This window comes from Nuphar pumila, chromosome 1 (assembly GCF_984573655.1).
Source record: "Nuphar pumila chromosome 1, dmNupPumi1.hap1.1, whole genome shotgun sequence".
In the NCBI taxonomy this organism is placed as follows: domain Eukaryota; kingdom Viridiplantae; phylum Streptophyta; class Magnoliopsida; order Nymphaeales; family Nymphaeaceae; genus Nuphar; species Nuphar pumila.
The window spans coordinates 18,743,237-18,768,156 of record NC_143249.1 but is presented as its reverse complement, the minus strand read 5'-3'; the positions used below and the strand labels follow the sequence as shown (position 1 = coordinate 18,768,156).

Below are 24,920 nucleotides of genomic sequence, written 5' to 3'. Positions count from 1 at the left end.
CACCCACATATAGGGCAGTTATTGCATTAATTCACTCATATGAAGAACCGTCCACATATTTTCAAGCAAAAAATGATATTAAATGGATAGAAGCCATGAAAGCTTAATTAGATGCACTTGAAAAGGCTTCTACATGGACTATTCAAGATCTTCTTCTAGGAAAGAAAACTATAAGATGTCGATGGGTTTATAAAATTAAAACCAAGAGTGATGGTACTCTTGAAAGATATAAAGCCCGATTAGTAGCCAAAGGTTATGTCTAAGAATATGGGATTGATTATGAAGAAACCTTTGCTCTGGTGGCTCGTATGACAATTGTCTGAACCTTAATTGCCTTAGCTTCTATCAAAAAATGGTCTATTTTTCAAATGAATGTCAAAAATATCTTTTTAAATGGAAATTTAGTTGAAAAAGTATACATGGAACCCCCTTCTGGTGTATAAGTATTCCTAAGGGTAAAGTCCTTCGCTTAGAAAAAAGTTCTTTATGGACTTAAACAAGCACTGAAAGCTTGGTATGATAGGTTTGATCATGTTATGATTGATATTGGTTTTCAATTCTGTTTAACTGACACTGCTTTGTTTATTAAGAATTCTGATGCAGGGATCATTGTGCTTCTTCTCTATGTGGAAGATATGATCATCACCGGAAGCGATAAACAGGGAGTTGAAACGATCAAAACACTTCTTAAATCTCATTTTAAAATGACTGATTTAGGCTTGTTGAGATATCTTTTAGGCATTTAAGTTGCTTATTCTCCTAGAGTATATTTATTATCTCAGACTAAATTTACTTTTGATATTAGTTCCAGGTCTGGCATTACTGATGATAAGAAAGTCGACACTCCAGAAGTTGTTAATGTTAAAATAAAGATTGATGATGGAGAACTTCTTGCAGACCCTACTCCTTACATACAGCTTGTCGGGGCACTTTCCTATCTATCCATTACCAGACCAGATATAGCATATGTTGTTCACACAGCAAGTCAATTTCAACATGCTTCTATTTGTGTTCATATGAGAGCAGTCATGCGTATTATCAGATACATCAAGTCCTCTCTTTCCAGAGGACTTTTCTTATCTTCCTCCTCTTCTCTTGATTTAATTGCATATACTGATGCTGATTGGGGAGGTGATCCCAATAACAGACACTCAACCACTGGTTTTTGTGTTTTTTTAGGGGAATCATTGATCTTGTGGAGGTGTAAAAAGTAGCAAAAGGTATCTCTCTCATCCACTGAAGCTGAATACAGAGCCATGGCAACCACGACCATGGAAGTAGTTTGGCTTCGACGACTGCTTGCTGACATTGCAGCTGAAGCAACAAAGGTTTCACAAATGTGTTGTGACAACAAAATTGCGATCTACATTACCAGTAACAGAACATTCCACGAACGCACCAAACACATCGAAATGGTTTGTCACTACGTTAGAGAAATATCTACACGAGATCATTGATCTACCATATGTCACTTCAGAATATCAATTAGCAGACTTCTTTACAAAGCCTCTCGCTGCTCCCCGATTTCACTTTCTCTTAGGCAAACTTTCGCTCATTGTACCGTAAGTTTGAGGGGGAGTGTTAAAATGTAAAACTGTGCATATACATATATATATATAATAATATATTATTATATATATAAATATATTTTTTATTTCTTTTTTTTCTGTAACTTTTTTTCTTTATTTTTATTTTGTCTTTATGTCATCTAGTTCAGTTTGAACTAGCATGACAGTTGCTAGTCAAGTCCTGTCCAGACTTGACTATCAATAGAGTTGTTCTGAAGTTACATATGAAAGATCAATGACTTCTTTCAGATATGCTTCACGGACATAGTGAGAGTCCATCTCAATGTGTTTGGTACGCTCATGGAATGTGTGATTTTTGACAATATAAATTGCACTCTTGTTATCACAGCAAAGCTTGGTGGGTCGTTCTACATTAATCCCCATATCTTCTACTAGTTGATAAATCCACACAATTTCCATGGTAGTTGTTGCCATGACTCAATATTCAGCTTCGGTAGAAGATAATGACACTTTCTGTTGCTTTTTACATCTTCATGATATCAACGAGTCTTCTAAAAACATACAAAAACCAGTAGTGGAGTGACGGTTATTTGGGTCACCTCCCCAATCAGAGTCAGTATAAGCAATTAATTTCAATTCAGAATAAGAGGATAAAAACACTCCCTTATTTAGTGTACCCTTTATGTATCTGATAATCCGCAAAATGGCACTCATGTGAACCGATGTTGGTGCATGTTGAAATTGACTTACAGTATGAACTGCATGAGAAATATCCGGTCTAGTAATACTCAGATACATCAATGATCCCACAAGTTGCCTGCAAGGAGTGGGATCGAAGAGAGAAATGCCATCATCAATTTTCATTTTGGCTCCTACTATAGCAAGAGTTTCACAAACTTTATCATCAGTAATACCCGACCTGTCAAGAATCTCAGAGGCAAGCTTAGTTTGAGATAAAAAATATCTTCTATGAGAGTATATCACTTCAATACCCAGAAAATAGGTTAGAAATCCGAAATCAAACATTTCGAATTTATCCTTTAAAATTGATTTTATGCTTTTAACTTCTTTAGTATCACTTTCAGTTATTAGCATATCATCCACGTACAAAAGCAGAATGACTATCCCTGCATTAGTTTTTCTAACAAATAGAGCAGTATCAGTGAAACAGGATGAAAAACCATTTTCTAACATTACAGAATTAAATCTATCATACCAAGCCTTAGGGGCTTGTTTTAAACCATACAGTGATTTTCAAAGACGAAACATTTTTCCTTTGGGAGTCTTCATTCCTGGTGGGACATCCATGTATACTTCTTCATTTAGATCACCATTTAAAAAGGCGTTTTTAACATCCATTTGATAGATGTTCCATTTGTTAATTGAGGCAACAGTGATGAGGCATCTAACAGTGTTCATTCGGGCCACATGGGCAAATGTTTCTTCATAGTCAACTAGCCGAGCTTTATATCCCTTCGCAACTAACCGAGCTTTATATCTCTCAAGAGATCTGTCTCTCTTAGTTTTTACCTTAAATACCCATCTACACTATATTGTTTTTTTACCCTTGGGAAGATCTTGAAATTCTCAAGTTTTCGCCCTTTTGAGAGTCGTAAATTCACATTCCATTGCTTTTAGCCATTTATCATTCTTTTTTACTTCTTCGAAGTTTCTGAGTTCTACATATGAGTGAATGGCGCTAAGACAAGCTCTATGTTTAGGTGTAAAGAAATCATATGAGATGAACCTAGAAGGCACTTTTCTATTTCTCTCAGTTCTTCGTAGGTTTTCTTCATTTATTAAAGTGGGGCCAGTAGGTTCACTGTATTTTTCAATTACACTTCTAAAATGGTCATTGTCTCTATGAGTATATGTTATAGGATTTCTCGATGCCCCTTCATCACTATGTTGGAAGATAGGTGGGTGGGAGGACATATTTTCTTCATCTTCTTTATCATTAGCATCATTATGAGTGAGTTCATCATCACTATCATCATTTTGTGCTAACAACTCAAATACAAAGGAGTAATCCATGTTTTCTTTATAAGGTTCCCTTCTCTCAAAACCGTTAATATTTTCCAGAAAACTCACATTTCTAGAAACATATAACTTATCATTCTTGATATCATAACACCGAAACCCTTTTTGGGTTTCAGAATATCCAAGAAAGGTACATTCAATAGCTTTTGGTAAAAGTTTGTCGTTCTTATCAGTAAGAACAAAACATTTGCAACCGAAATTTCTCAGTCGACTATAGTCGTGTTCTTTGGTATACAATATTTCAAAAGGTGAGATATTGTTCAAATTTTTAGAAGGTAGCTAATTTATGAGATAGACAGACGCTAAGGCAGCTTCGGCCGAAAAACCTTTTGGGATGTTTTGAGAAACAAGTAATGTTCGAGTTGTCTATATTATGTGTCTATGTTTTCTTTCGGCTAATCAATTTTGTTGAGGGGTTTTCGGACAAGATCTTAGGTGAAGAATACCATGACTTTCAAGATAATTTTTTAATTCACTTGAAAGGTAGTCTCCACCAAAGTCAGTTCTAAAAAATTTTAGGTTTCCATTAAATTGATTTTTAATCATCATATGGTAGGTTTTAAAAGTCAAAAAAACTTCATATTTGTGCTTAAGAAAAAATATCCAACAATATCTCGTGTAGTCGTCAACAAAAATGACATAATATGCAAAAACCCCTTTGATAAAACAAGTGTCGGCCCTCATACATCTGAATGGACAATTTCAAAAGGTCTTGTTGTAAACATAGATCTTTGACAAAAGGGTAATTTTTTCATTTTCCCAAGAATACAATTGTTAAGTGAAATCACTTTACATAGATTTTTAACAAAAGGTAAATGGAAAATTTTTACAACATTTGGATGTCCAAGTCTCTTGTGTCATACATTAATATCCTTTTGTTGGACAACATTACAAAACAGATTCTTTGGAATTTGAAGGGAATCGGCATAGTATAAATCGCATTTCCTAGAGCCTTCCCCAATCAACCTCTTGGATTGGCGATCCTGTATCCAACATTTGTTAGAAGAAAATTTTATATCACACCCATGATCCGAGAGTTGTGAAATGGAAAGCAAATTTAAATTTAATTTGGGTATAAATCTAATTTTTTGAATAAAGAACCCTTGTTTTTCAAAATTTTCAATTCCTTTTACTTCAAGAGGTGTTTCATCCGTTGTTGAAACAAAGGATGGAAGAAGACTGTTTGAGTATTCGGAAAAAGAACTAATACTTGGAGACATGTGAAATGAAGCACCCGAATCTAAAAGCCACGAGGTCTTACTGGGAGGAGAAGAGGTTGACATAGCGGCTCCGAAAATAGCTCCCTTGATAAGAGGTTGAATTGCATCCACAATTTGTTGTAGTGAGAGGGCTCTATTTGAAGATGATGAGCACTCTCCTTTTGAGGTTGGGATGTGGTAGTCATAGCTAGCAACTTATTCCACTTTGGGCAAATCGACTTGATGTGCCCTGGTTCCTTACAAAAGTGGCACACAAGCCCTCTTTCCACCTTGACCACTTGAACTTTGGTTTTGATTCTTGAAGTGGGGAGGCTTGCAGGTCCTTAAGTTGCTCCCGGTCTTGATACAGCATTAACACCTTCATTTTCTTCATTATTGGAAGGTGTTGCTAGAACACTTGGGTTATTCTTACTTATACCCATACGAGTCTCTTCCCCCACTTAGTTTAGTAATAACATCTTCAATAGAGGGCGAAGTGAAAGCAGATAGAAGAGAAGACCGAATTTGTTCGAATTCGAGTCTCAGCCTATTCAAGAAATGAAAAAAACGATCTTCCTCTAATTGTTTATACCTAAGCTCAATAGCCTCTCCGCTCCATTTGGGGTCAAACATGGCAAGCTCATCCCAAATGGAAGACAACTCCGCGAAATACTCTTTAATAGTCATTTCATTTTGTTGAAGGGTCAAGGCCTTTTTTTGAAGGTAATATTTGTGAGACAAATCCCTTGAAGTGTATATTTTTCCAAAGTATTGTCACGCTTGAGAGGCTTTCTTGAACTTTATAATGTTGGCATTAATTCTTGTCTCAACATATGAAAAAATCCATGAGAATTTTAAAGTTCCTCATCTCTCATTCTTCATGCTTCTTGCTATAGTCTTCAAGTGCCTTAGCTCTTTCTTCTTCTTCAAGGATCTCTATTTCTCCTCTCTCCATCAAAGTGATTTTAGGCTCCGGTTTCGGAATTGAGCCTTGGACATAGCCATTTTCCTTTAATATAAGTCTCCATGTTTCCGGCTCATACATGATAATTGGAACCATTAAGTTTGAAACCGAGCGAGAAATGGGAGTCTTTTTCACCCATTAGAGAGGAGAAATAAGAGGAAAAGTAATGTATCACAAGAGCGTTTTAGATTTTTCTTGATAGAAGAGGCCTCCAAAATATTGGTTGAATAAGCGAATCCACTCCAATCGCCAAAAAATTGAGGGCACATTTTTCGAGACACCAAAAAATTGTGAGAGTCCACTCGATCTTCTTTCTCCAACCTTGCTTTGATACCATGTGAAAGTATCTTCAACAAGATACTATGATCAAGAGCCAATGTTCTTGATGAAAGATAATTGCACACATGCACACTAAGAACACTTGTGCACAAAAGCACAATCCAATCAATCTCACAAATGCACTTAAAGAAAAGAATAAAAACTTTATTGAACACTTGGGCTTTGACCCAAAGCCATGAGAAATACAAGAGGAGAACCCCTATTTATAACAACCAAAAAGGAGCCTTGGAGGGGCTCTACTCATAGACGTTGGAGCCCCTCCAACGGTCACAAATGTGACCGTTGGAGGGGCCCAACGTCTATTTGAGTGGGACCCCCAAGGTACCTTTTGGTGCAAAAAGGTAAAGAATAAAAGGAAAAGAAAAAAGAAGAGGTTACATGTGCACCAACTCTATTTTCAATTCTCCTTCGTCAAATCATCTAGCTACCAAAAACCCAAAACGGGGGAAACAAACTCCATCTACTTTGTCTTGACTTTGTAAAAATGTAATTTTTAAGTCACAACAATGCTTCATCTAAGGCACAAGGCATGACTTAAGCAGGTGTTTCAGGTGGGTTAGAAAAAGAAGAGGTTAAATGTAAGAACTTATGTCACCTAGACGCACATACAGTATTGTTGTCAGACATGGGTATGAAGTGTCGGACACACCAAACTTTGAAAAATTAGATACAGCGATACAAATATAATAAATAAATAAATAAAGTTTTATATATAGGGTTTACTTTTGGTACTAATGAAGCTATGAAATTATTGAGCAGAAAATCATAGGTGCAAGCTGTATAGTTGTGTTTAGCATGGTTTGTTTCCTTAGGCCAGAACATGGAATGTGCTTTTTCAATATATGATTTATTGAGTCATTAAGTGGGCCATTGATTTCTGAAGCTCTTAAAAACAACCCGCTAACATGTCACAATCACATGATTGAAAACCCATTTCCCACTAAAACAAACCTTATAGATCACATCCATAGGGTCTAATCTACAAAAAATATCTAAAAAATATGAAAAGAAGGTGATTTCTACTCAATAATTGCATACCTTCATTAATACCATGTATTTACCCACAAGGGCTCAACCAAAGGCAGGCAGGGGCCCAGGGCCCCCACAAGAAATAAAAATAAAAAAATTTGAGCTCATATGGCTCCCAAGAATTTAAAAAAAAAAATAGAAAAGCTATATGGCCCCCCACCAAGAATTTATTGTGTGCAGAAAAAGTGACTAATTATAAGGTTGACTCTGGTTTCAAGGTAATTGTCTCAAGTACAAACAATATCATGCCTCCACAAAACATGTCTTCTAATTCTTATAGAGTTTCACTATCTAAGACTAGTGTCGAGGAGGATATTGGCTAATTTTTCAGCTCAGGTTAGACACAGCTCCGACCTGCATTCATTTACTCAATTCTGACTCAGCCAGAATAGTTATGAAAGCAACCCAGGTTTCGTTGTATATTATTAGGAATTTAGGATCTGAAATATGGACCAGATCCAGTTTGAAACAGGCCAGAGTTCTGACCATTTTGTATCCCTACCTAGAAGTCACTTGTATCTTGCACGTGTTTGACCCATCTTACTAGATCTAGTGTTACCAAGTCCAGATTGATGAAGACCTGAATCCATTATCCTAATATCTAGGCCAGATCCATAGTCCAATCCACATGTAATGTGAATGCAAATCCAACTTTTAAAGGTGGTCAGAATTGGCCGACTTGGCACAATTGTTCTACCTAGCATGGTAAAAGTAATTATGATCATATCTAGGTCCAGCGTATGTGTGCGAGTTGATTTGCTTGGGTGCAATAGTACTAGGCTTATTTAGTAGAACAACCCAACTTGGAAGAGAACAGGTAAATGTTTAATCATCCAGGTGTGCTTAATTGCATAATTAAGCAAATGACTCCGGACTAAATTATGATTACCGTCCTGTCTAGCTTAATTGCCAAAAGCCTAATTCTGGGTTTCAGCCCAACAATATTAGTGAAATGCTTGACTTGGTCAAAAATTTATGCCGTTCTAGTCAATGGGTTAGATAACAATTGGTGTCACAAACATCACTCAGATTGTGAAACATTTTGTGAGATTTTCATAGGCGGTGAAAATGCTAAAATTATCCTACAATTTACATATGTGTGTGTGTGTGTGTGGCCAGTCCCTGTTTACCCATATATATATATATATATATATATATATATATATATATATATATATATAAGAAAGATGATTACAGACAGGAAAAGAGGGAACAGAAAAAGATGTGACAAGAAAAAAAGAGGAAATTGGGCAATTCTCAATCAGAGGATTGACCTACCCTTTGTCATGGCACTAAGTGATGCATGAGAGTTACGTTGAGACATAAACCAAGGTAACAGAACAATGTGTGATAATATAATTTAAGAAATATGTAAATAAGAAAATCCCTTGAAATTAAGATGGAAAATGCTAAACTCCAGAAACTAAAACTCAAAAATCTATTTTATGCTAGAAGTCATTGTTGCTCATTATATAATCAAAAGTTATGACAAGAAGTTTTGGTGATACGATCCACAGCACTTCGCACAACCGACTTGGCACCAGGGTAGCATTGGTGCATGTGGCGCCAACAGGCCTTAGGCCCTTTATTTCTGGCTTTTTGGTCTTTTGGCTTTTTGCTTTTTGGTTTGGATTAATTTATGCTTGATCCGAGGCCCAACTTGTGGTGACCCGGAACCCTAATAAGGGTATGAAAGACATTTTAGATTATACTTGTGAAAGACACACAACACCATTATTTTAAAATATATAACAATTTTTCAAAAAGGAACAAAATAAAGTTCAATAATAAATACAAACATGATTTGACATTTATAATCATGACTTGTTCAAATAAAGCATCCAAATGCCAACAATTCATGCTCAAGCATACAAGATCATATACATGTATAACAAATAAAGAAGTTTTGAAAAACTAAAATTCAAACATGATTTCATAAGAACATGCATATATGTAATTTCACAAAATCAAACAAATAAACCTTATAAGATATTTAATAAAACAAGTCCAACGATAATTTAAAACATTTAAATTTTCTTTTCAATGATAAGAAAAATGAGGGTTTCCTCATGCATAATGCACGAGATAGATAACATAAGAAACACTTAAAGATATAAGATACATACTGGGTAAAGATTTCTCTTGAATCCAAGTCACACAACAATCATGAATCCTTCACGAAGCACGAACTCAAACCAAAGAATCTCAAGACCCAAAAGAGGCAAAATGCCAAAAAGAATTTCTTGGCGCTGATACCATGTAATGAAATGAGTGAAAGATAAATACAAGCCAACTAAAGGCATTCAAAAGCACAATGCAATCTGCACAACCATAGGTCTACTTGGGACAACACAAGAGCACAAAGGCACAACACAAACACTAAATGCATACAAGACATCAAAGAACTAAATAGAACTCAAAACATAAAAAATATTCATCTTATTGAGCATAAATGCTTAAGAGAAGCATTGGAAAATGAAAGAAGATAAAAGCCCCTATTTATACACATACAAGAGAGAGGGAGACCTCAATAAAGTTGTTGGACTGTTCCAACAGCTATATTTGGTATTTGATCAAATAGTCCCTATAAAAACAGAAAAGGACAAAATGAAAATAATAAAGTAAAAAAGTACTAATGTGCTCCCGATGAGCACAACCTATTACAAAAACTGAAATGACCAAAATACCCTTGATGGGTATTTACCTATTACATCATTATAAATAAAAATATATATACACAACTTAACACTTCTTTTCCTCTCCTCCTCCTCCTCCTCCTTCTTCTTCTTCTTCTTCTTCTTCTTCTTCTTCTTCTTCCACCTCTTTTCCTCCCATGTTCTTCTTTTCCTCCCCTTCTTCTTCCTATTTTTCTCATCTCCTTCTTTGTTTCCTTTTCTTCCTCTTCTTCTTTTCCTCCCGCCTCCCCTCTTCTCCTTCTTTTCCTCCCCCGTCTTTCTTCTATTTTTTTGGCTGAACGGGAGTTCATTTTTTTCTGTATTTTTCTTTTGACTTTATGGCGTGTGATGATTTTTTATGAAGCATGATTTTCTTCTCCTGGCATATGATTTTTTATTTTATTTTATTAAGCATGATTTTTTTTCTGATTTTATGATTCTACCAAAGCATGTTATGTGTTTTTTTTCTGATTTTATGAAGCATTAGTTGCTTAGCTAAATCAAAGCATGTTTGCTTAATTTTATGTTGGATACATGTTTGTTGTTAGTTTTAGCACTTTATTTTAAGAATTTCGATTATTTTTAAATTATTTGGCATTTGTTGATAGTTGTTTTCTTTGATTATTCAATTGTTTTCAATATTTGGGCAGGTTTTGTAATGTTCTGTGTTCGTCTTGTTTTTTTTTGGTTTGTTGCTTATTGTTGATTGATTTTATGTTGCATACATATTTATTACTAATTTTGGCAGTTCATTTGCATCTTTTTTTAATTAAGGCACCGACCAGTCCACATAGTCCTGCCTAATCTCTAACTAGGATTTTTAGGGGTCGACCGACTAGGCACTGCCTAGCACTTTTAACTATATAGTGTGCAATGATACATTGTTGAGATTCACATGGGATTCCAGTTGTGGGCCCATAAGCCCCCTAACACAATAGAGGTCCTAGCCAAGGGGCTCTCAAAATATTGTAGTGCAACCCATTGCCCCACTTGAGTACGGTGATCATGAGTCGGTTTCCCCCGAGATCCAAGATGTGCTAGATAGATTCTCTAATGTGTTTAGAGAGCCAAGTTGCCACCATGATTTCAAGACCACCATATAACCTTGGTGTCGGGAAGCGAACCAGCTAGTGTGAGGCCCTACCAATATGCACATGGACAAAAGGCAGAGATTGAAAAACTTGTGGGAGAGATGTTGCAGAGTGGCATCATTCGCCCAAACACCAGCCCCTTCTTCTCACCAGTGCACCTTGTGAGGAAGGACGGTTCACGGCGATTTTGCATTGACTGCCTAGCACTCAATAAGATTATGGTCAACCACAAGCACCCCATATCAATGATCGATGAATTGCTCGATGAGCTCTATGGACCATTATTTTCATCAAGCTAGACCTATGTGCCGGATATCATCAAATCCTGAAGACGAAAAGGGATGTGGAAAAGATGGCCTTTAGAACCCACGACGGCCACTACGAGTTCCTTGTCATGCCCTTTGGCTTGACCAACATTCCCACAAAATTCCAACGCCTCATGAATGATCTCTTCTACTAGGTACTTCATAAGTTTGGTCATGTTTTCTTTGATAATATTTTAGTGTATTCCAAGTGTCTTGATGATCATGTTGGGCATGTTTCTTATGTACTTGGGATGGTTAGGGGCCATAAATTGTATGCTAAGAGGTCGAAATATAACTTTTGACAGCATCATGTATCGTATTTTTCGGCCCATAAGGGGTTTTTTGGGTTTTACGAGGTACGATAGGAGGTTCATACGGTTATATGGTTGCATTGTTACCCGCTTCAACCCCATGCTCAAGAAGGGGTCGTTCACTTCGACCCCTCAAGCCGAACAAGCATTTGAAGACCTCAAGTGGGCCATGAGTGAAGCACACATCCTTGCCTTGTCAGATTTCTCCAAGGAATTTGTGTTTGGCCAAGAAGCCCACCTGATTGCCTTTCTAAGCAAGGTCCTTTTGAACACAAAGAAGGGCCCATTTACTTACGGCAATGAGATGATGGCCATAGTGCATGCCATTGAAAAGTGGAGACCCTACGTCTTGGGGCGCCACTTCGTAGTTAAGATGGATCATCAAAGTCTCAACTATTTGCTTGAGCAACAGATTTTCACTCTAACACAGCAAAAGTAGCTTGCCCAACTCAAATACAAGAAGGGCAAAGAGAACGTGGTGTATGATGCGTTCTCAAGGTGCAATGAAGAAGATGTGCAACTTTTCACTATTGTTTGTTGTTGCTTCCAATGTAATAAGTTGAGCATGTAACAAACAAAAGGAAAATAGTGAAATTAGTGAGGTGAAAAGGGACCCTAACCGACATGTGGTACAAGGAGACTGTTCTCTACAAGGGTCGTGTGTGGGTGTTTCGTGATTTCGGGTTGATACCAGAGTTGTTGAGGGAGTTTCAGAACTCCCCCATGGCTCGGCCATATGGGAATGTCCAAGACCTACTTGAGGGACAAGTCCCAATTTTATTAAAGAGGCATAAAACATGATGTGAATGAGTACGTGCAAAGGTACCTAGGTGTGCCACAACAACAAGTATGAGGCCACCAAGCCTCCCAAACACCTTATCCCCCTTGCCCATTCCGAAGAGGACGTGGGTTGACATCTCCATAGACTTTGTGGAGGCTCTTACCAACTATTTCATCAGATTGCCAAAAACATGAATGGTGAAGTCGATAGGGGAGGATTTTATGGAGAATGTGCCATAGTTTGTGATAAAGATCCGACCTTCATTAGCACCATAGTTTGTGATAATGATTCTGGATTTCACTCTCATAGGAATTCGTATGTGATATAATTCGGCGAACAATCCCCAAATGGATGGACAAACAGAAGTCACCAACCATTCAATGGAAACCTACCTCCGATGCTACATGAGTTGAACGCCCCAAAAAGTGGAGCAAGTACTTGGCGTCGGCCCACTATCTCTATGGATGTCTCCCTATGAGGCTCTCTTTGGGCAGCCACCCCCGAGTTGGGTCATATATATGCATGGAAGATCCACTATTTATGAGGTTGACAAGAAATTGTGCACGAGAAATGAGGTGATGCATCTCTTCAAGAGGAACCCCGCCAAGGCCCAACAATGAATGGAGCAAATATACAACAAGGGTTGAAGCGATCAAGAGTTCCAAACTGGGGAGTGGGTGCTCCTTAAGAGGTTGCCCAAGGGGCAAAAATCACTATTCAGGCAACCTTACTCCAAGTTGTTGGCTAAGTTATACGGTCTCTACCAAGTTGAAGAGAGACTTGGGAAATCGGCCTACCAGCTCAAGTTGCCCCCCACCGGTTTAGTGCATTCGGTCTTCCGTGTTAGCCGATTGAAGTCCTTCTGTGGCGATCCTCCCACGTTGGAAGTGAAAGCCCCAAGTGAGAAAGCACACCAACCCCTTAAGGTGCTCAAGATAAAGAGAATGAAGAGAGTCGAACGCAAATGGAGGAAGTACCTCATCGAGTGGGACCAAGGCAGACCCGAGGCAGCTATATGGGTTTGGGAAGATACATTGAGGAAGAAGTACCCACACTTCACCCCTTATGGACAAGAGGCTGGGAAGTGTGGTGGAGTTGATATGACCCACAACACTTTGCACAGCCACGCGGGTGGCATTGGCGCATGTGGCGCTAACGGGCCTTAGGCCCTTTCTTTCTGGCTTTTTGCTTTTCAATTTTGATTAATTTATGCTTGAACTGAGGCCTGACTTGTGGTGACCCAAATACAATAAGGGTGAGAAGTCTATATAAGCTTACTTAGGGAACCTTAATAAGGGTATGAAAGACGTTTTATGAGTATTAGCTTTCATCTTGCTTTTAGATACAGCTTCTTCCTCCCTTCTGCTCTTTCTCAAATTGCCACATCCTCCCCAGGGTGCTCCTTGGGTGACGCCTAGGGCTGGAGCATGCTAGGGGAATTGGTAAGCCTTCTGGAGCTCTGTCTTGGGCATAAAGCATACCAGCAGCATGTCCCCTTTGCGCAGTTGCAGCCCTCTCTAGCGTTGGGTGACATGGATCGGCCATTGCAATGCCAGATCTGCCTTCCCCCACCTTTTCTCACTTTTGTGATGGTACGGTTGGGCCATCTCTCGGTGGATGTCACGCAAGAAATACCAAATGAGACCCAGCATCAACCGTTCACGCAAGTACCAGTCTAATCTTGACATAGAGAGAATGGGTTGCACCAGTCGATGTCAGCCACAGCTGAACACAGATACAACAAAAAGATGGTCAGTGCAGATCGACTGAAAGTTGGGCAGGTTTACACAACCTTTTCTTCTCATATTATGACATTATAATTGTCACAATGTTTCAGAAAAGGAGAGAAAAGGGGGAAGTAGTTTCCTATTTTTAAGAAGAGAGAGAGAGAGAGGGGTGGGTAGTCTCTCTTGTTTAGGTGGAGTTTCTTCCACACTATGACATTATATTTCAAACATATATGCCAATATTGAAGACAAATGGACAAACATTGTAAATTTTCAATGTCATGTGTGCAACATTGCAATGCTTAGGCACTTAGGCACATCTAAATGTGTTTCATGAGTATTACTAATATCTATAGTGCAATAAAAAACTTCAACAACAGAGTTATATGTCGAAATGCAATGGCCTTACTATTTATTTATAATAGTTACATATAGTATGCCTGGTCTGAATCAGGGTTCCCTTAACCAAGCCACTACCTGTGAGTCGTCAGCTCATTTTTCAACAAGCATGAGGTCAGAGACCAAATTATCCTCCCACAGATTGGGACATGTTCTATTTCATTCCCCGATGGGGGTTCTTTCCACCTCTCCCTCACAGTACTACTTTGCTATTGATCACCCAGGAGTATTTAGCCTTGCAAGGTGGTCCTTGCTGATTCACATGGGACACCATGTGCCCCATGCTACTCGGGTCAGAGCATAAGCCAATGATGCATTCAGCTACTGCACTCTCGCAAAACAACTTTGAAAGAATTGATGGATTGAAGAGTTGGATGCACAACAACATAAGCAATAATAGAACCAAGTAACAAGCTGGGGGTAAGTAGTCTCCCATATTTAGGTGGGATTCCTTCTATACTATGACATTGCACTTCAAATATGTAGGTAGCCCAAGTATTTTCACCTAGAAAGAACTTTCAACATATACAATATGTAAAGAAAAGATATTTGACATGCTAATATTGAAGCCATGGACCAATATTGCAATATCATGTGCACAACATTGCAATCCTAGGTACATCTAAATGCATGTCTGTCATGAATATTGTTTAATATCTGTAATGCAATAAAAAAATCCAATAACAGGATGAAATAAAAATGAAGAGTTCAGGCAAACATAGAAATGTCGTCATGAAAACTACTTGAGAAGCATTGATGATTAAATAGTTGGATCCGCAACAACAAACATAAGGCATACTAAATTTAAGTAACAAGCTGGAAGTGTCTCTTTCGTGTCTATGATTGCATGCATAAAACATAAACAAGAAACTTCATTTTCAAACTTGAATCTGTTGTGCAACCACGTGTCCACAAGAAATGGATACTATACTTAAGCTCCCTGTTTATAACCAAAACACTGATTTCACCTCCTTTTTATACGCAATGTTTCAATTTAAGAAATAGTTTCATAGTTCCTGATTTCCCCTCCTTTGTATACACGATGTTTCAATTTAAGAAATAGTTTCACAGTTCCTGATGGGTAACAAACATGTTTGAAATGTTTCATGTCCAAAATTGGACAGGAATACGAGAAAAGTACTGTTAAATCCTCCAGAAACATTTGCAGTTGGAGACAGTATTCAACTGGACTCGGTATAGAAATGTATATGGTATACCACAAAAATGCATGATAACATTCGGCTAAATCCAACGCAACAGCTCCAACATTTAATTGAGAAAAGGAATGTCATCATACCAACTCCGAGTTTTGGTTTGTCACAGAAGCAACAGCAGGACCTTCAGGACCTGACAATATCACAGTGGCACCCTGCCAAAGTTTGTACTATGTAAGGTTCCATAAAAGAAGAAAGGAATCTTAGCTATTTTTGTCCTTGTTAGGGAAGGCAATCACAGATAAGAAAGGAAAAGAGGAAATTTTTCATTGCAATGGTACTAAAGCTTCACCAACCTCTTTGCTTCTGATAGCCATGTGCCCTGGTGGAGGAGCAGGAAGTGCTTGTGCTGGCAATGACACGGATTTTCCCCACCCTATCTTTAATTCATACTCATAAACCACTACACCTGGTACAGAAAAAAAGTATTAAAAACATATAAGTACATACTTGGTAGGCATAATTCATCGACAGCAAACATGAAAGAATTACAAAAATAAGCTGCTATAATGTTGCAAAAGTTGCACAACATGCACCAGAGGGACAGAAACTCACAAAACCAAAACAACAGAACACATCTTCAGCACTATATATTGCAAAAGTTGTATCTCATGCACTGAACAGACTGAAATTCACAAAACCGAAACATATACAAGACAGAAAACATATGACCAAAAAAAATGGTACATGAAAAACTACTATCCTCACTTTAATAACTTTTTCCAAGAAATTGAAATGTACATGTATACCAACACTTCTCAGGGAACTAGCATTAACAGACACAAGCTCAACCCACATGCACATATGCAACATGAATCAGAAGATTGACATTAACAGCATGAACAGATAAAGCATAAAATGCATTCAGCACTGCAAAGACATCTGTGAAATTAAGAATATGGTCAGGGGTGTATTGACAGATTACAATGAGGGAACAGATATATTTCAGGAATATTGCCTTAAAACCAAGTAAAATTTTAAATACGCAAAAAGGAACATAAACATGAGGCCAATACTTGAAAAAACTAGGAACTTTTGGTACCTTGCATCTCATCTTTGGCAGCCTGGCCATCAGCTCTGTTCATGAAAGCAACAAAGCCACAGTTTCGCTGACGTCTCTTCTCTTCCTCTGTTCGAGGCCACATTATCTTGACACTAGCAATAGGGCCAAACCTACCAAATGTCCGTAGAAGAAAATTCTCATCCACCTAAGGTGATACAGGACAATACAATGTGATTAGAGAAGGAAAACATGAAATTTCCCTGCAATTCTTTTAAGGTAACCCCCTGAAATGAAAGAGTACTCAGTTACCTTGGGTGAAAGATTACCAACATATAGATTTGTTGTTTGTGGATCCCCATCATCAAAAGAGCCAGGAAACTTCCCAGTAGGATCAAATTCATCAGGTAGTTCATCAAAGCGGCTAATTGGCTGCCAATTCAGCAGAGTTGGTATGTTGCAATGTCATGGATCTTTCAAAAATGAATAAACAATGACATGACCATCTTTTGTTTTAAAAAAACATGAAAAATAAAAGGCATTATAAACCAACGTGACAAATATCGTCTACCAGTTTTTCTCGACAAGGGAGAATACTGAGACTGAAAAAAAGAGTTATTCTAAGGGAAAATAGGGAAAATATCTATACAAATTAAACAAAAAATAAAGAATATATACAAAAAAATGGAAAATATGATAGTATTCATGTTTTGAGAGAGAGAGACGACTTATTGATAACAAAATAGGCGTGATTGAAGGCTCTATAATTGCATTTATTGCATACTTTAACTAAAATTTACTGAGGATTTCACTTGACTTGAAATTTTTGCATCTTTATACGGCTTTATAAGTCTATCACTCTTCTTTTGATACATCCATTATTATTTGTTTGGCCTTATCGAGGTGAGTTGTATGCACTTCTACTGTGGAACCAGAGTTAGTTGTTGAGGTGAGTTATGAGTGCACCTTTGTCTTCTTGTCAGTATAGATTGTCAAATAATTTGGCTCTAACTGACGGTCGATTGACCTCTGGTTCTATGAGTGTGTTGTACCATTCTTTTGTTTCTTGTGTACCTCAATGTTGCGGAGCCAGATTTAGCCGTTGAGGTGAGTTATGTGTGAACCTTAAGTCATCTTATTTATGAGTGTCGTGTTGAAACTTATCTTGAGATTGATTGATAGTTGATTGGTCTCTGGATCTATGTTACTTTTGTTGAAACAGAGATGTTTATTGGGGTGAGTTATGTGCACCCCGATTTTTTGTCAGTTTAGATTGTCAGTGTTTGGCTTTAACTGACGGTTATTTGATCTATGGTTTTGTGAGTGAGTTGTATCACTCAATTGCTTACTTGGCCTTTATTCTTTATTGGATGATCGTATCGATTTTTGTTAAGTGATGGCTCTACTGTTATTGATTGTGACCATTTTGGTTCTTATTGATTAAATCTCATATTATTGCAAAAGTTATTGCTTTTATTTGTATATATAAATTCTATGTCACACAGATTCTTCTAAAAGGGCACCGCACCTGCATCACACCCGTACCCAGGCGGGTGTGACACTTGGACACAGCTTCCTTTGTATTAGGTGAAGTCAACCACACTGAGGTCCATTTCTATCCAAAAGTAGATTCAGTTAACCCTAATCAAGTCCATTTTAATCTATATTATATATATATATACATAAATGCACACACATACACATAGTGTCAACTTAAAACTGTTAAAAATTATATATATATATATACCCTCCCCGCACCCAAGTTTTTTTAAAGTGCCGCATCATCACATCCGCACCCGTACCCGCACCTATGTGACATAGTATACATTATATATATGTATTTATCATTGTAATAGGTAAATAGCCTACATCTTTTATTCTTATTGTAATAGATGCTATCCATTAGGGACAATTTTGTATTTTTTCCTTTATTTTTACCCTTTTTATGTTGTGTAGGGCTCTATGGTCCCAACGGTTGCTCCCAATGACTCCTATGGGAGCTCCCAATGGCCTTATGTCTTGTTCCTTTTGTATATAAAGGGATTAGTTCTCAGTAATGTTAATGCTTCTCTTAAGCATTCATGCTTAATAAGATGAATATTTTTTTACATTCTTGTGTCCTCTCTTTAGTTATTTGAAGTCTTGAATACACTTGGACTTGTGTATGTGCATGTGCACTTTATGTTTAGGATCTTGTAAGCCCTTAGAGGCCCTCTGTATTTTCCGCATATTTCATTACAGTCCTGCCCTATTATAAAGAAAGGTGCTCCCTACCTTTTCAATGAGCATTTTTGAAGAAGCTTTATGCATTTAACTCAACATTATAAAGGAGGGTATAGTTTTGAAAAATTTACCCCATAGATTTCTTATATTCAAAATGCAAGATGATTTTATTTCATGGTTTTTAGAAGATCCATGATACATTAATGTAAATTAGATGAAAGCGATGTCTAGAATATATCACAATTTAAGTGATTTATTTCCTGGCTGTAGAACTTTTTATGTTATTTTCTCATAGATTCAAATACTGCCAATAATTGTGTCTATGATGACAATTTCTGACACACTTTCAGCTTCAGAAGGGCAAAAGCAATCAACTGTACACGTTGTACAAATAAATACTAAACCATGTGCACACACACGCATTATATATATGTAGATAATGACAAAAACTGCATTTCTAAAAAAGATTTCTTTCTTATGCAAACAAAAATCTGAAGAGATATACAGCCATCAAATAAGATCTCTTATGATTCATGAATAAAAACGAAATAAACCAATCCCCGTTTAATCTAATAGGGAATAAAGCCATTATAAATGGCAACTAGGACACAGGAAGGAAACATATGATAAAAAAATATATACAGCATGTGTAACTAGGGCTACATAATGAACCGAGCTGTTCATGAAAAGCCTGGTTGAGCTTGGCAATACTTGGTTAAGCTCAGTTTGTTTAATGAATAAGCCAAGCTCAACTGAAGATTGCTTAGTTATAAGAGCTGAGCTTGAGCTTCAGCCAAGAGAGGTGGAGGGTTTGAATGGTGCCCCCTTTTCATTTCAAAATGCTTTAAAACATATATTGTTTTAACTAAAATATTGCAGCTCGAGCTCGACTCAATCTGAGCTTGAAGAATGCAGTTCAAGCTCAGGTCAAGCTCAATCCAAGCCTAAATACAGCTCATGGCAAACAAACCAAGCTTTGAACAGCCCAGTATCAGCTCAAATCCGGCAATATGCAGCTCTACACGTGACACTAGAATTGTACTGATAAGTACTGAGGCAATATAGCTGCTTACAGCAGAGCTGTCATTTTGACGTCCTTCACGCTCTTGATTACGTTTCTCTCTCATCTCTTGCTCCATCTTCAACTCTTCCATAAAATTATCTATGTTCCTCAATTTTCCCCTCTCTTTCTCCCTTGGTTTCTCTTCTTTCTGCAGAAAAAGATACATCTATAAAAAACTATAAAAAAAAAAGATCTAGAGGAGAAGAACTTAGTTTAAAAGTTGGACAAAGATCATTCTTCATTGAATTTTATAGCTTTTTTGTTAGATTGATTGGTGAATGCACAATTTATTAGTGAGTAATCAATTATAAGTTCTGCTTTTCTAGTAATTCTAGTAACAGCCACGGTTCTTTAATTGAAGATTCTGAACATACAGAATAACATCTTTGTCAAAACACAGAAAATACAGCGTTATTTTGTTTGAATATCAAAAAAGAAAGCTTTATTGAAGTTAGCAGCATGTTTGTCAGACCTAAAGAAATGTGAAAAAGCAAAACAACCATGAGGTACTAGAGTGAGGGAAGTCTATTCCCACTTACAATTGGTAAAGAACATAATCCTGGATATAAGAACAATGTCGCATCTCCTTTGTGTCTGTTAATAGAGAGCTAAGCAATGTTTTCAGGAGTCCATCAAGATCTGACAGTCTCACCCTTTCAAACCAAGTTGTGGAGGCTACAAATGATGGATGACACTTGTTTCCGCGTGATGAAACCATCATAACTATAAGCTACCTGAACTGGCTATTCAAGAAGGATATCCTCCTTGGGCTATAGTTTCTTAAGGAATGAAAAACAGAGAGTACGTGGGAGACCAATTCAGTACTTTCAAAACAAAGTCCAAAACCTGAAGTGGATGTCTCCTTGTTCTAGAACATACATGTTTGCCAGTTTATGAAATGTTACCATTGCAGTAAAACAGAGAAGCCCTTAACCAAAGGGGAAAGGAAGAAGCTCATAAAAAGTTCGGAATAATTTTTTTGTTCCACCAACAGAAGCCTTAAAATAAGAAAGGCGTCTTGAATCAACACGTTGAGATTATTCTATATAGATGCATCAACATCGAAACAAGTTTAGGAACTAGTTATGGAGATGCAACCAACTAGTCAATTAGATTACAGTCCTAAAACCCTACTTGTTTGGTGTTTATATCAGACAACAAATAGATAGGAATCTACATCAGGCCCAGCCAAGACTCATAAGACTTGACCTGGTGATTTTGGATGATTCAAACTTGATAAAAGCCAGTCTAGTAATTGCAGGCCAGGTCCAGGCCTGAAGGTTATCAGGTTTAGTCATGATATTCGTATGAGGCCTGCCCACTTGACCTGCTAGGCAGGACAATCAGGCAAACTGGGGTCAGAACCCAGTCCAACGCACTTGAATACAATTCACATATATTATTGTATTTTCTGAATTCATACTGGGTTACTGTCAGTGGCCACTAGCTCAACATGACCTGACCAGATAATTAGCCAGACAGGTGGAGGATCAGTTCTCATCTAGTCCAATGCACCCCTAATAAAAAAAAGCCCTAGGCCCTGCCCATCCATCGAGCCAAGCCAGTCATGTGTCAGACTATCCAACCCAGTGACCACCTGTCATAGATGATTCCAAGTGGTGTATATTGCTTGCAAATGATATAGAACTAAATAAGTGGACAAGACGAGATGAAACTTAAAATTATGAAGGAAAACCCTATGCCTAAAGACCTTAAGAACTCCATGATGCAACTTCAATGCTTATGAGAATATGAAGAATGTCATGATTAAAATAGACCTTGTAGAGCCACAATATAATTAAAGAAGCAAGGAATCATCTTTACATGTGGTCAGGTTAGAAAGTATCAAAATGGGATCAAGTTAGATGTTTTCAAGTAATGAAAGAGATGTGGTTGACGGGCACTTTTTCTAAGCATGAAATTTTTTTAACATATATAAAAAAGGCATCTACACCCGCAACACACCTCAGGTCATTAAAAAATCAAAGGTATAACACGGCTACAATTTTGCTTATAATTGTCCATCATCAGTCTTTAAGTAGCAATATAGATATTGCAGTGTATGAGCTCTTCTACAAATCAAGATAATATGATTGAGAAAACCACAAGTCAAAAGGCAGAAAAAAGCCCTTGATATGTAGTATGAAACATGGTCATTCATCCACTGGATAAAGACGATCCAAAGACCTAAATAGTCAGAAATTAAGAGTACAAACTGTAAAAAATTGAGAGCTTCCAACAAAGTCCACCAAATCACCAAAGTGGACACACAAAAGAGCCACAACAAGGTTCACCAAGTCATCGAAGTGAACACACAAAGAGCCACAAATAGGCTCACTCACAAACCCACAAAAGGGGCACGCACAAGAGGCTCATAAAATATATAAAAAATAATGTTTTATTAATGTCAAACACATGCAAGAAGCATACCTTGAGAGAGGGGGTTCACCCTTATTTATATACATGGGAGTCTCATATTTAGAGCCGTTGGATAAGCCCCAACGTCCCTATTTGACTAGTCAACATTAAGTTGACTAGTTCAAATAGAACCAAAAAAGAAAAAGAATGTAACTAAAAACTAGCCTATAGTTACATTAATATATATATATATATATATATATATGTATATATAGAATACATATGTATATATATATATATGTACATAATACATATACATATGTATCTACATATATATGCATATATACAATTTAACACAAACCACTAAAAAAATGACAAGGAAATAGAGCACACAGTTAGAGGCATGTAAAGGAGGATGTCTGGACTGTTAAAAAAAGGACAAAGTAAGAAATTAACATATTAGAGGAAGTAAGGGGGAACCTAGTAAAAAACAAAGATCAAGTAACACCATTTAAGTGAGTTGTGTTTCAACCCTTGTTTGTCATTGGATGTGTATGGCACACGGAAACAAACTCAGTGTTCGATGCAGTAGAACACCTTTCTTGTCAGCTAAAAACAGTGTCAACTTATCATCAATACAAAATACCTAGTAACTAAGAAAAAAAAATCTCATCAAAAGAAAAACAAAAGGTTAAATCTACAATAAGATGCATCATTTATGTACTTCATTAAAACCAAAGTAATTAAATTAGATAATCATTTGTGTCGTCCAAATATCAAAAGATTTACAGAACGACATCATTTGCATATGCAAGTGGATTTGTTCACAACCTTATTAAAAATGAAACCATGTCATCTAGGTACAGGTGCAGGTATGAGGTACACCACATGTACAAAAGGTACAACGTGAGTACAAAGGTATGGCTATAATATTATATTATACATATACATATGTACACATAAATTTATATGGATTAAAAAAATGTACAATTACACTATAATAACAAAATCTTCTACATATGAGGTTATAAACTGCCAGTCAACGATATATGATTAACTAACAATCACCAAGCTGACCCTTACCCAAGAGTACCCAGTACTAGTACCAAGGGCGACATGACATAGCCTGGGTAAGGGGAGTCTGTTATGGAAAAAAAGAAATGCCTTTGCAGGGTTATCTAACTTAACAAAAGGTTCGTCATAGCAGTGTATTAATTTTCTTATGTGCCCTTACACAAAGCTTCACAATTACTAAGATATTTCCATCCAAGGGACGATACATGCACAGGTCAGACAAGACTAAATAAAAAAACAGATCAACACAACGACAGACCTTCTTCTCTGATTCTTTTCCTTTACTGAGTGAATCAGCCAAACCAACTGGCACAAAAGAAGGTACATATCTGCAAAAATAGAATGAAAACAAGGGGAAAAGTGACACTGAATGATGAGCTTCAAATAGAAAGAAAGGACCATTTTTTTATACAGAAATACTTTGCTTTCAACTATTGTAAAAATAGTAAAACACGAGAAAGATATTCATTATTGCAATTTGGTAATCAAACAATCCAATGGAAGAGAAAAAACACTGCACAGTTCAAACAAAATACTATTGGAGATAAAAACACAGCATAGATGAACAAATTATAATGTGATCAAACTCTCAATTGGTAAGGAAAAGCAAGCTATACTTTCCATTTTTGACACTTCTAATGGAAAATATGAATAACTTACCACTTTTCTTTTGGAAGGGAAGCATAACCTTCATTGGAGAAAAAACACAAGTGTCCAAGGGCAAACAGTGTCAGGAATACTAAGAAACAAGATAAACAAATTTGTACATACAACAACAACTACGCCTTCATCCCAAAACAATTGGGGTCAGCGATATGAACCAAAAAAGAAATTCATTTTGGGTCTTCCACATGAATCCTATTCCTCCAATCATTTCTATCCAATGCCATGTCCTCGGTGAGGTTCAAAGCATTCATATCCTTTCCTATCATCTCCATCCAAGTCTTCCTAGGCCTACCCCAACCTCTTTTAACTAATATATTTTCCCATTTCGCCAACCTTCTAACAGGAGCATCATTAGGCCTTCGCCGAATATGTCCAAACCACCGTAAACGATTCTCTCGCATCTTATTTTCAATGGGTGCAACACCTACCTTCTTACGTATCTCCTCGTTCCGAATCTTATCTTTTATACATCTCAGAAAATAATAGGATCTGAGACCAAATAAGAATTATCCTTCAAGGATAGATCGTCAATGTCCAGAATCCCAGATCCAGCATGTCCCTTCCAAAGCTGGGCCACAAGCTCAGACTAACTGCTGTACAAATTCCAGAATCCAAATTGGGCATTGTTAGCTCACTTCTTAAAACAATAGTCTTTTGGGATCAATCCATTTATGCAATACTCTATAGACTAATTAATATCCAGATAAGGAAAAACCCCTAAAAAAGGGGATATGATCAACTATTGCATGGATGACTTTCCTCTCTATATGAGCACCTAAGTTCATAGAAGCACGATATCATACTAGAAGTTCTACACAAGCTAAAAGGCTTTAACAGTCATAATGTATTTAAAAAGAAAATGGTCAAAATTTGAAAGTTTAAATGGTTAAAAAGTTGCCAAATATCATGATATTTTTTATTTATCACATTTTA

At 37.0% G+C, this 24,920-nt stretch overlaps 1 protein-coding gene across 4 annotated transcripts in view; it reads right to left on the bottom strand.

Annotated features, from left to right (window-relative positions):
• Positions 1 to 24,920, bottom strand: part of LOC149848214 (protein RRC1-like) — a 68,616-nt gene that overhangs the window by 8,110 nt on the left and 35,586 nt on the right. For all 4 annotated transcript variants that reach the window (XR_016427020.1, XM_089984044.1, XM_089984120.1 and 1 more), the window contains 6 exons: positions 23,581 to 23,650; positions 19,900 to 20,037; positions 16,916 to 17,035; positions 16,646 to 16,811; positions 15,900 to 16,012; positions 15,687 to 15,758 (listed from right to left, as the gene is read on the bottom strand). Coding sequence is in view for 3 of the 4 variants with exons in the window: in XM_089984044.1 (XP_089840170.1) it covers positions 15,687 to 15,758; positions 15,900 to 16,012; positions 16,646 to 16,811; positions 16,916 to 17,035; positions 19,900 to 20,037; positions 23,581 to 23,650 (679 nt within the window). In the remaining variant the exon portion in view is untranslated. The remainder of the gene's footprint in view (positions 1 to 15,686; positions 15,759 to 15,899; positions 16,013 to 16,645; positions 16,812 to 16,915; positions 17,036 to 19,899; positions 20,038 to 23,580; positions 23,651 to 24,920) is intronic.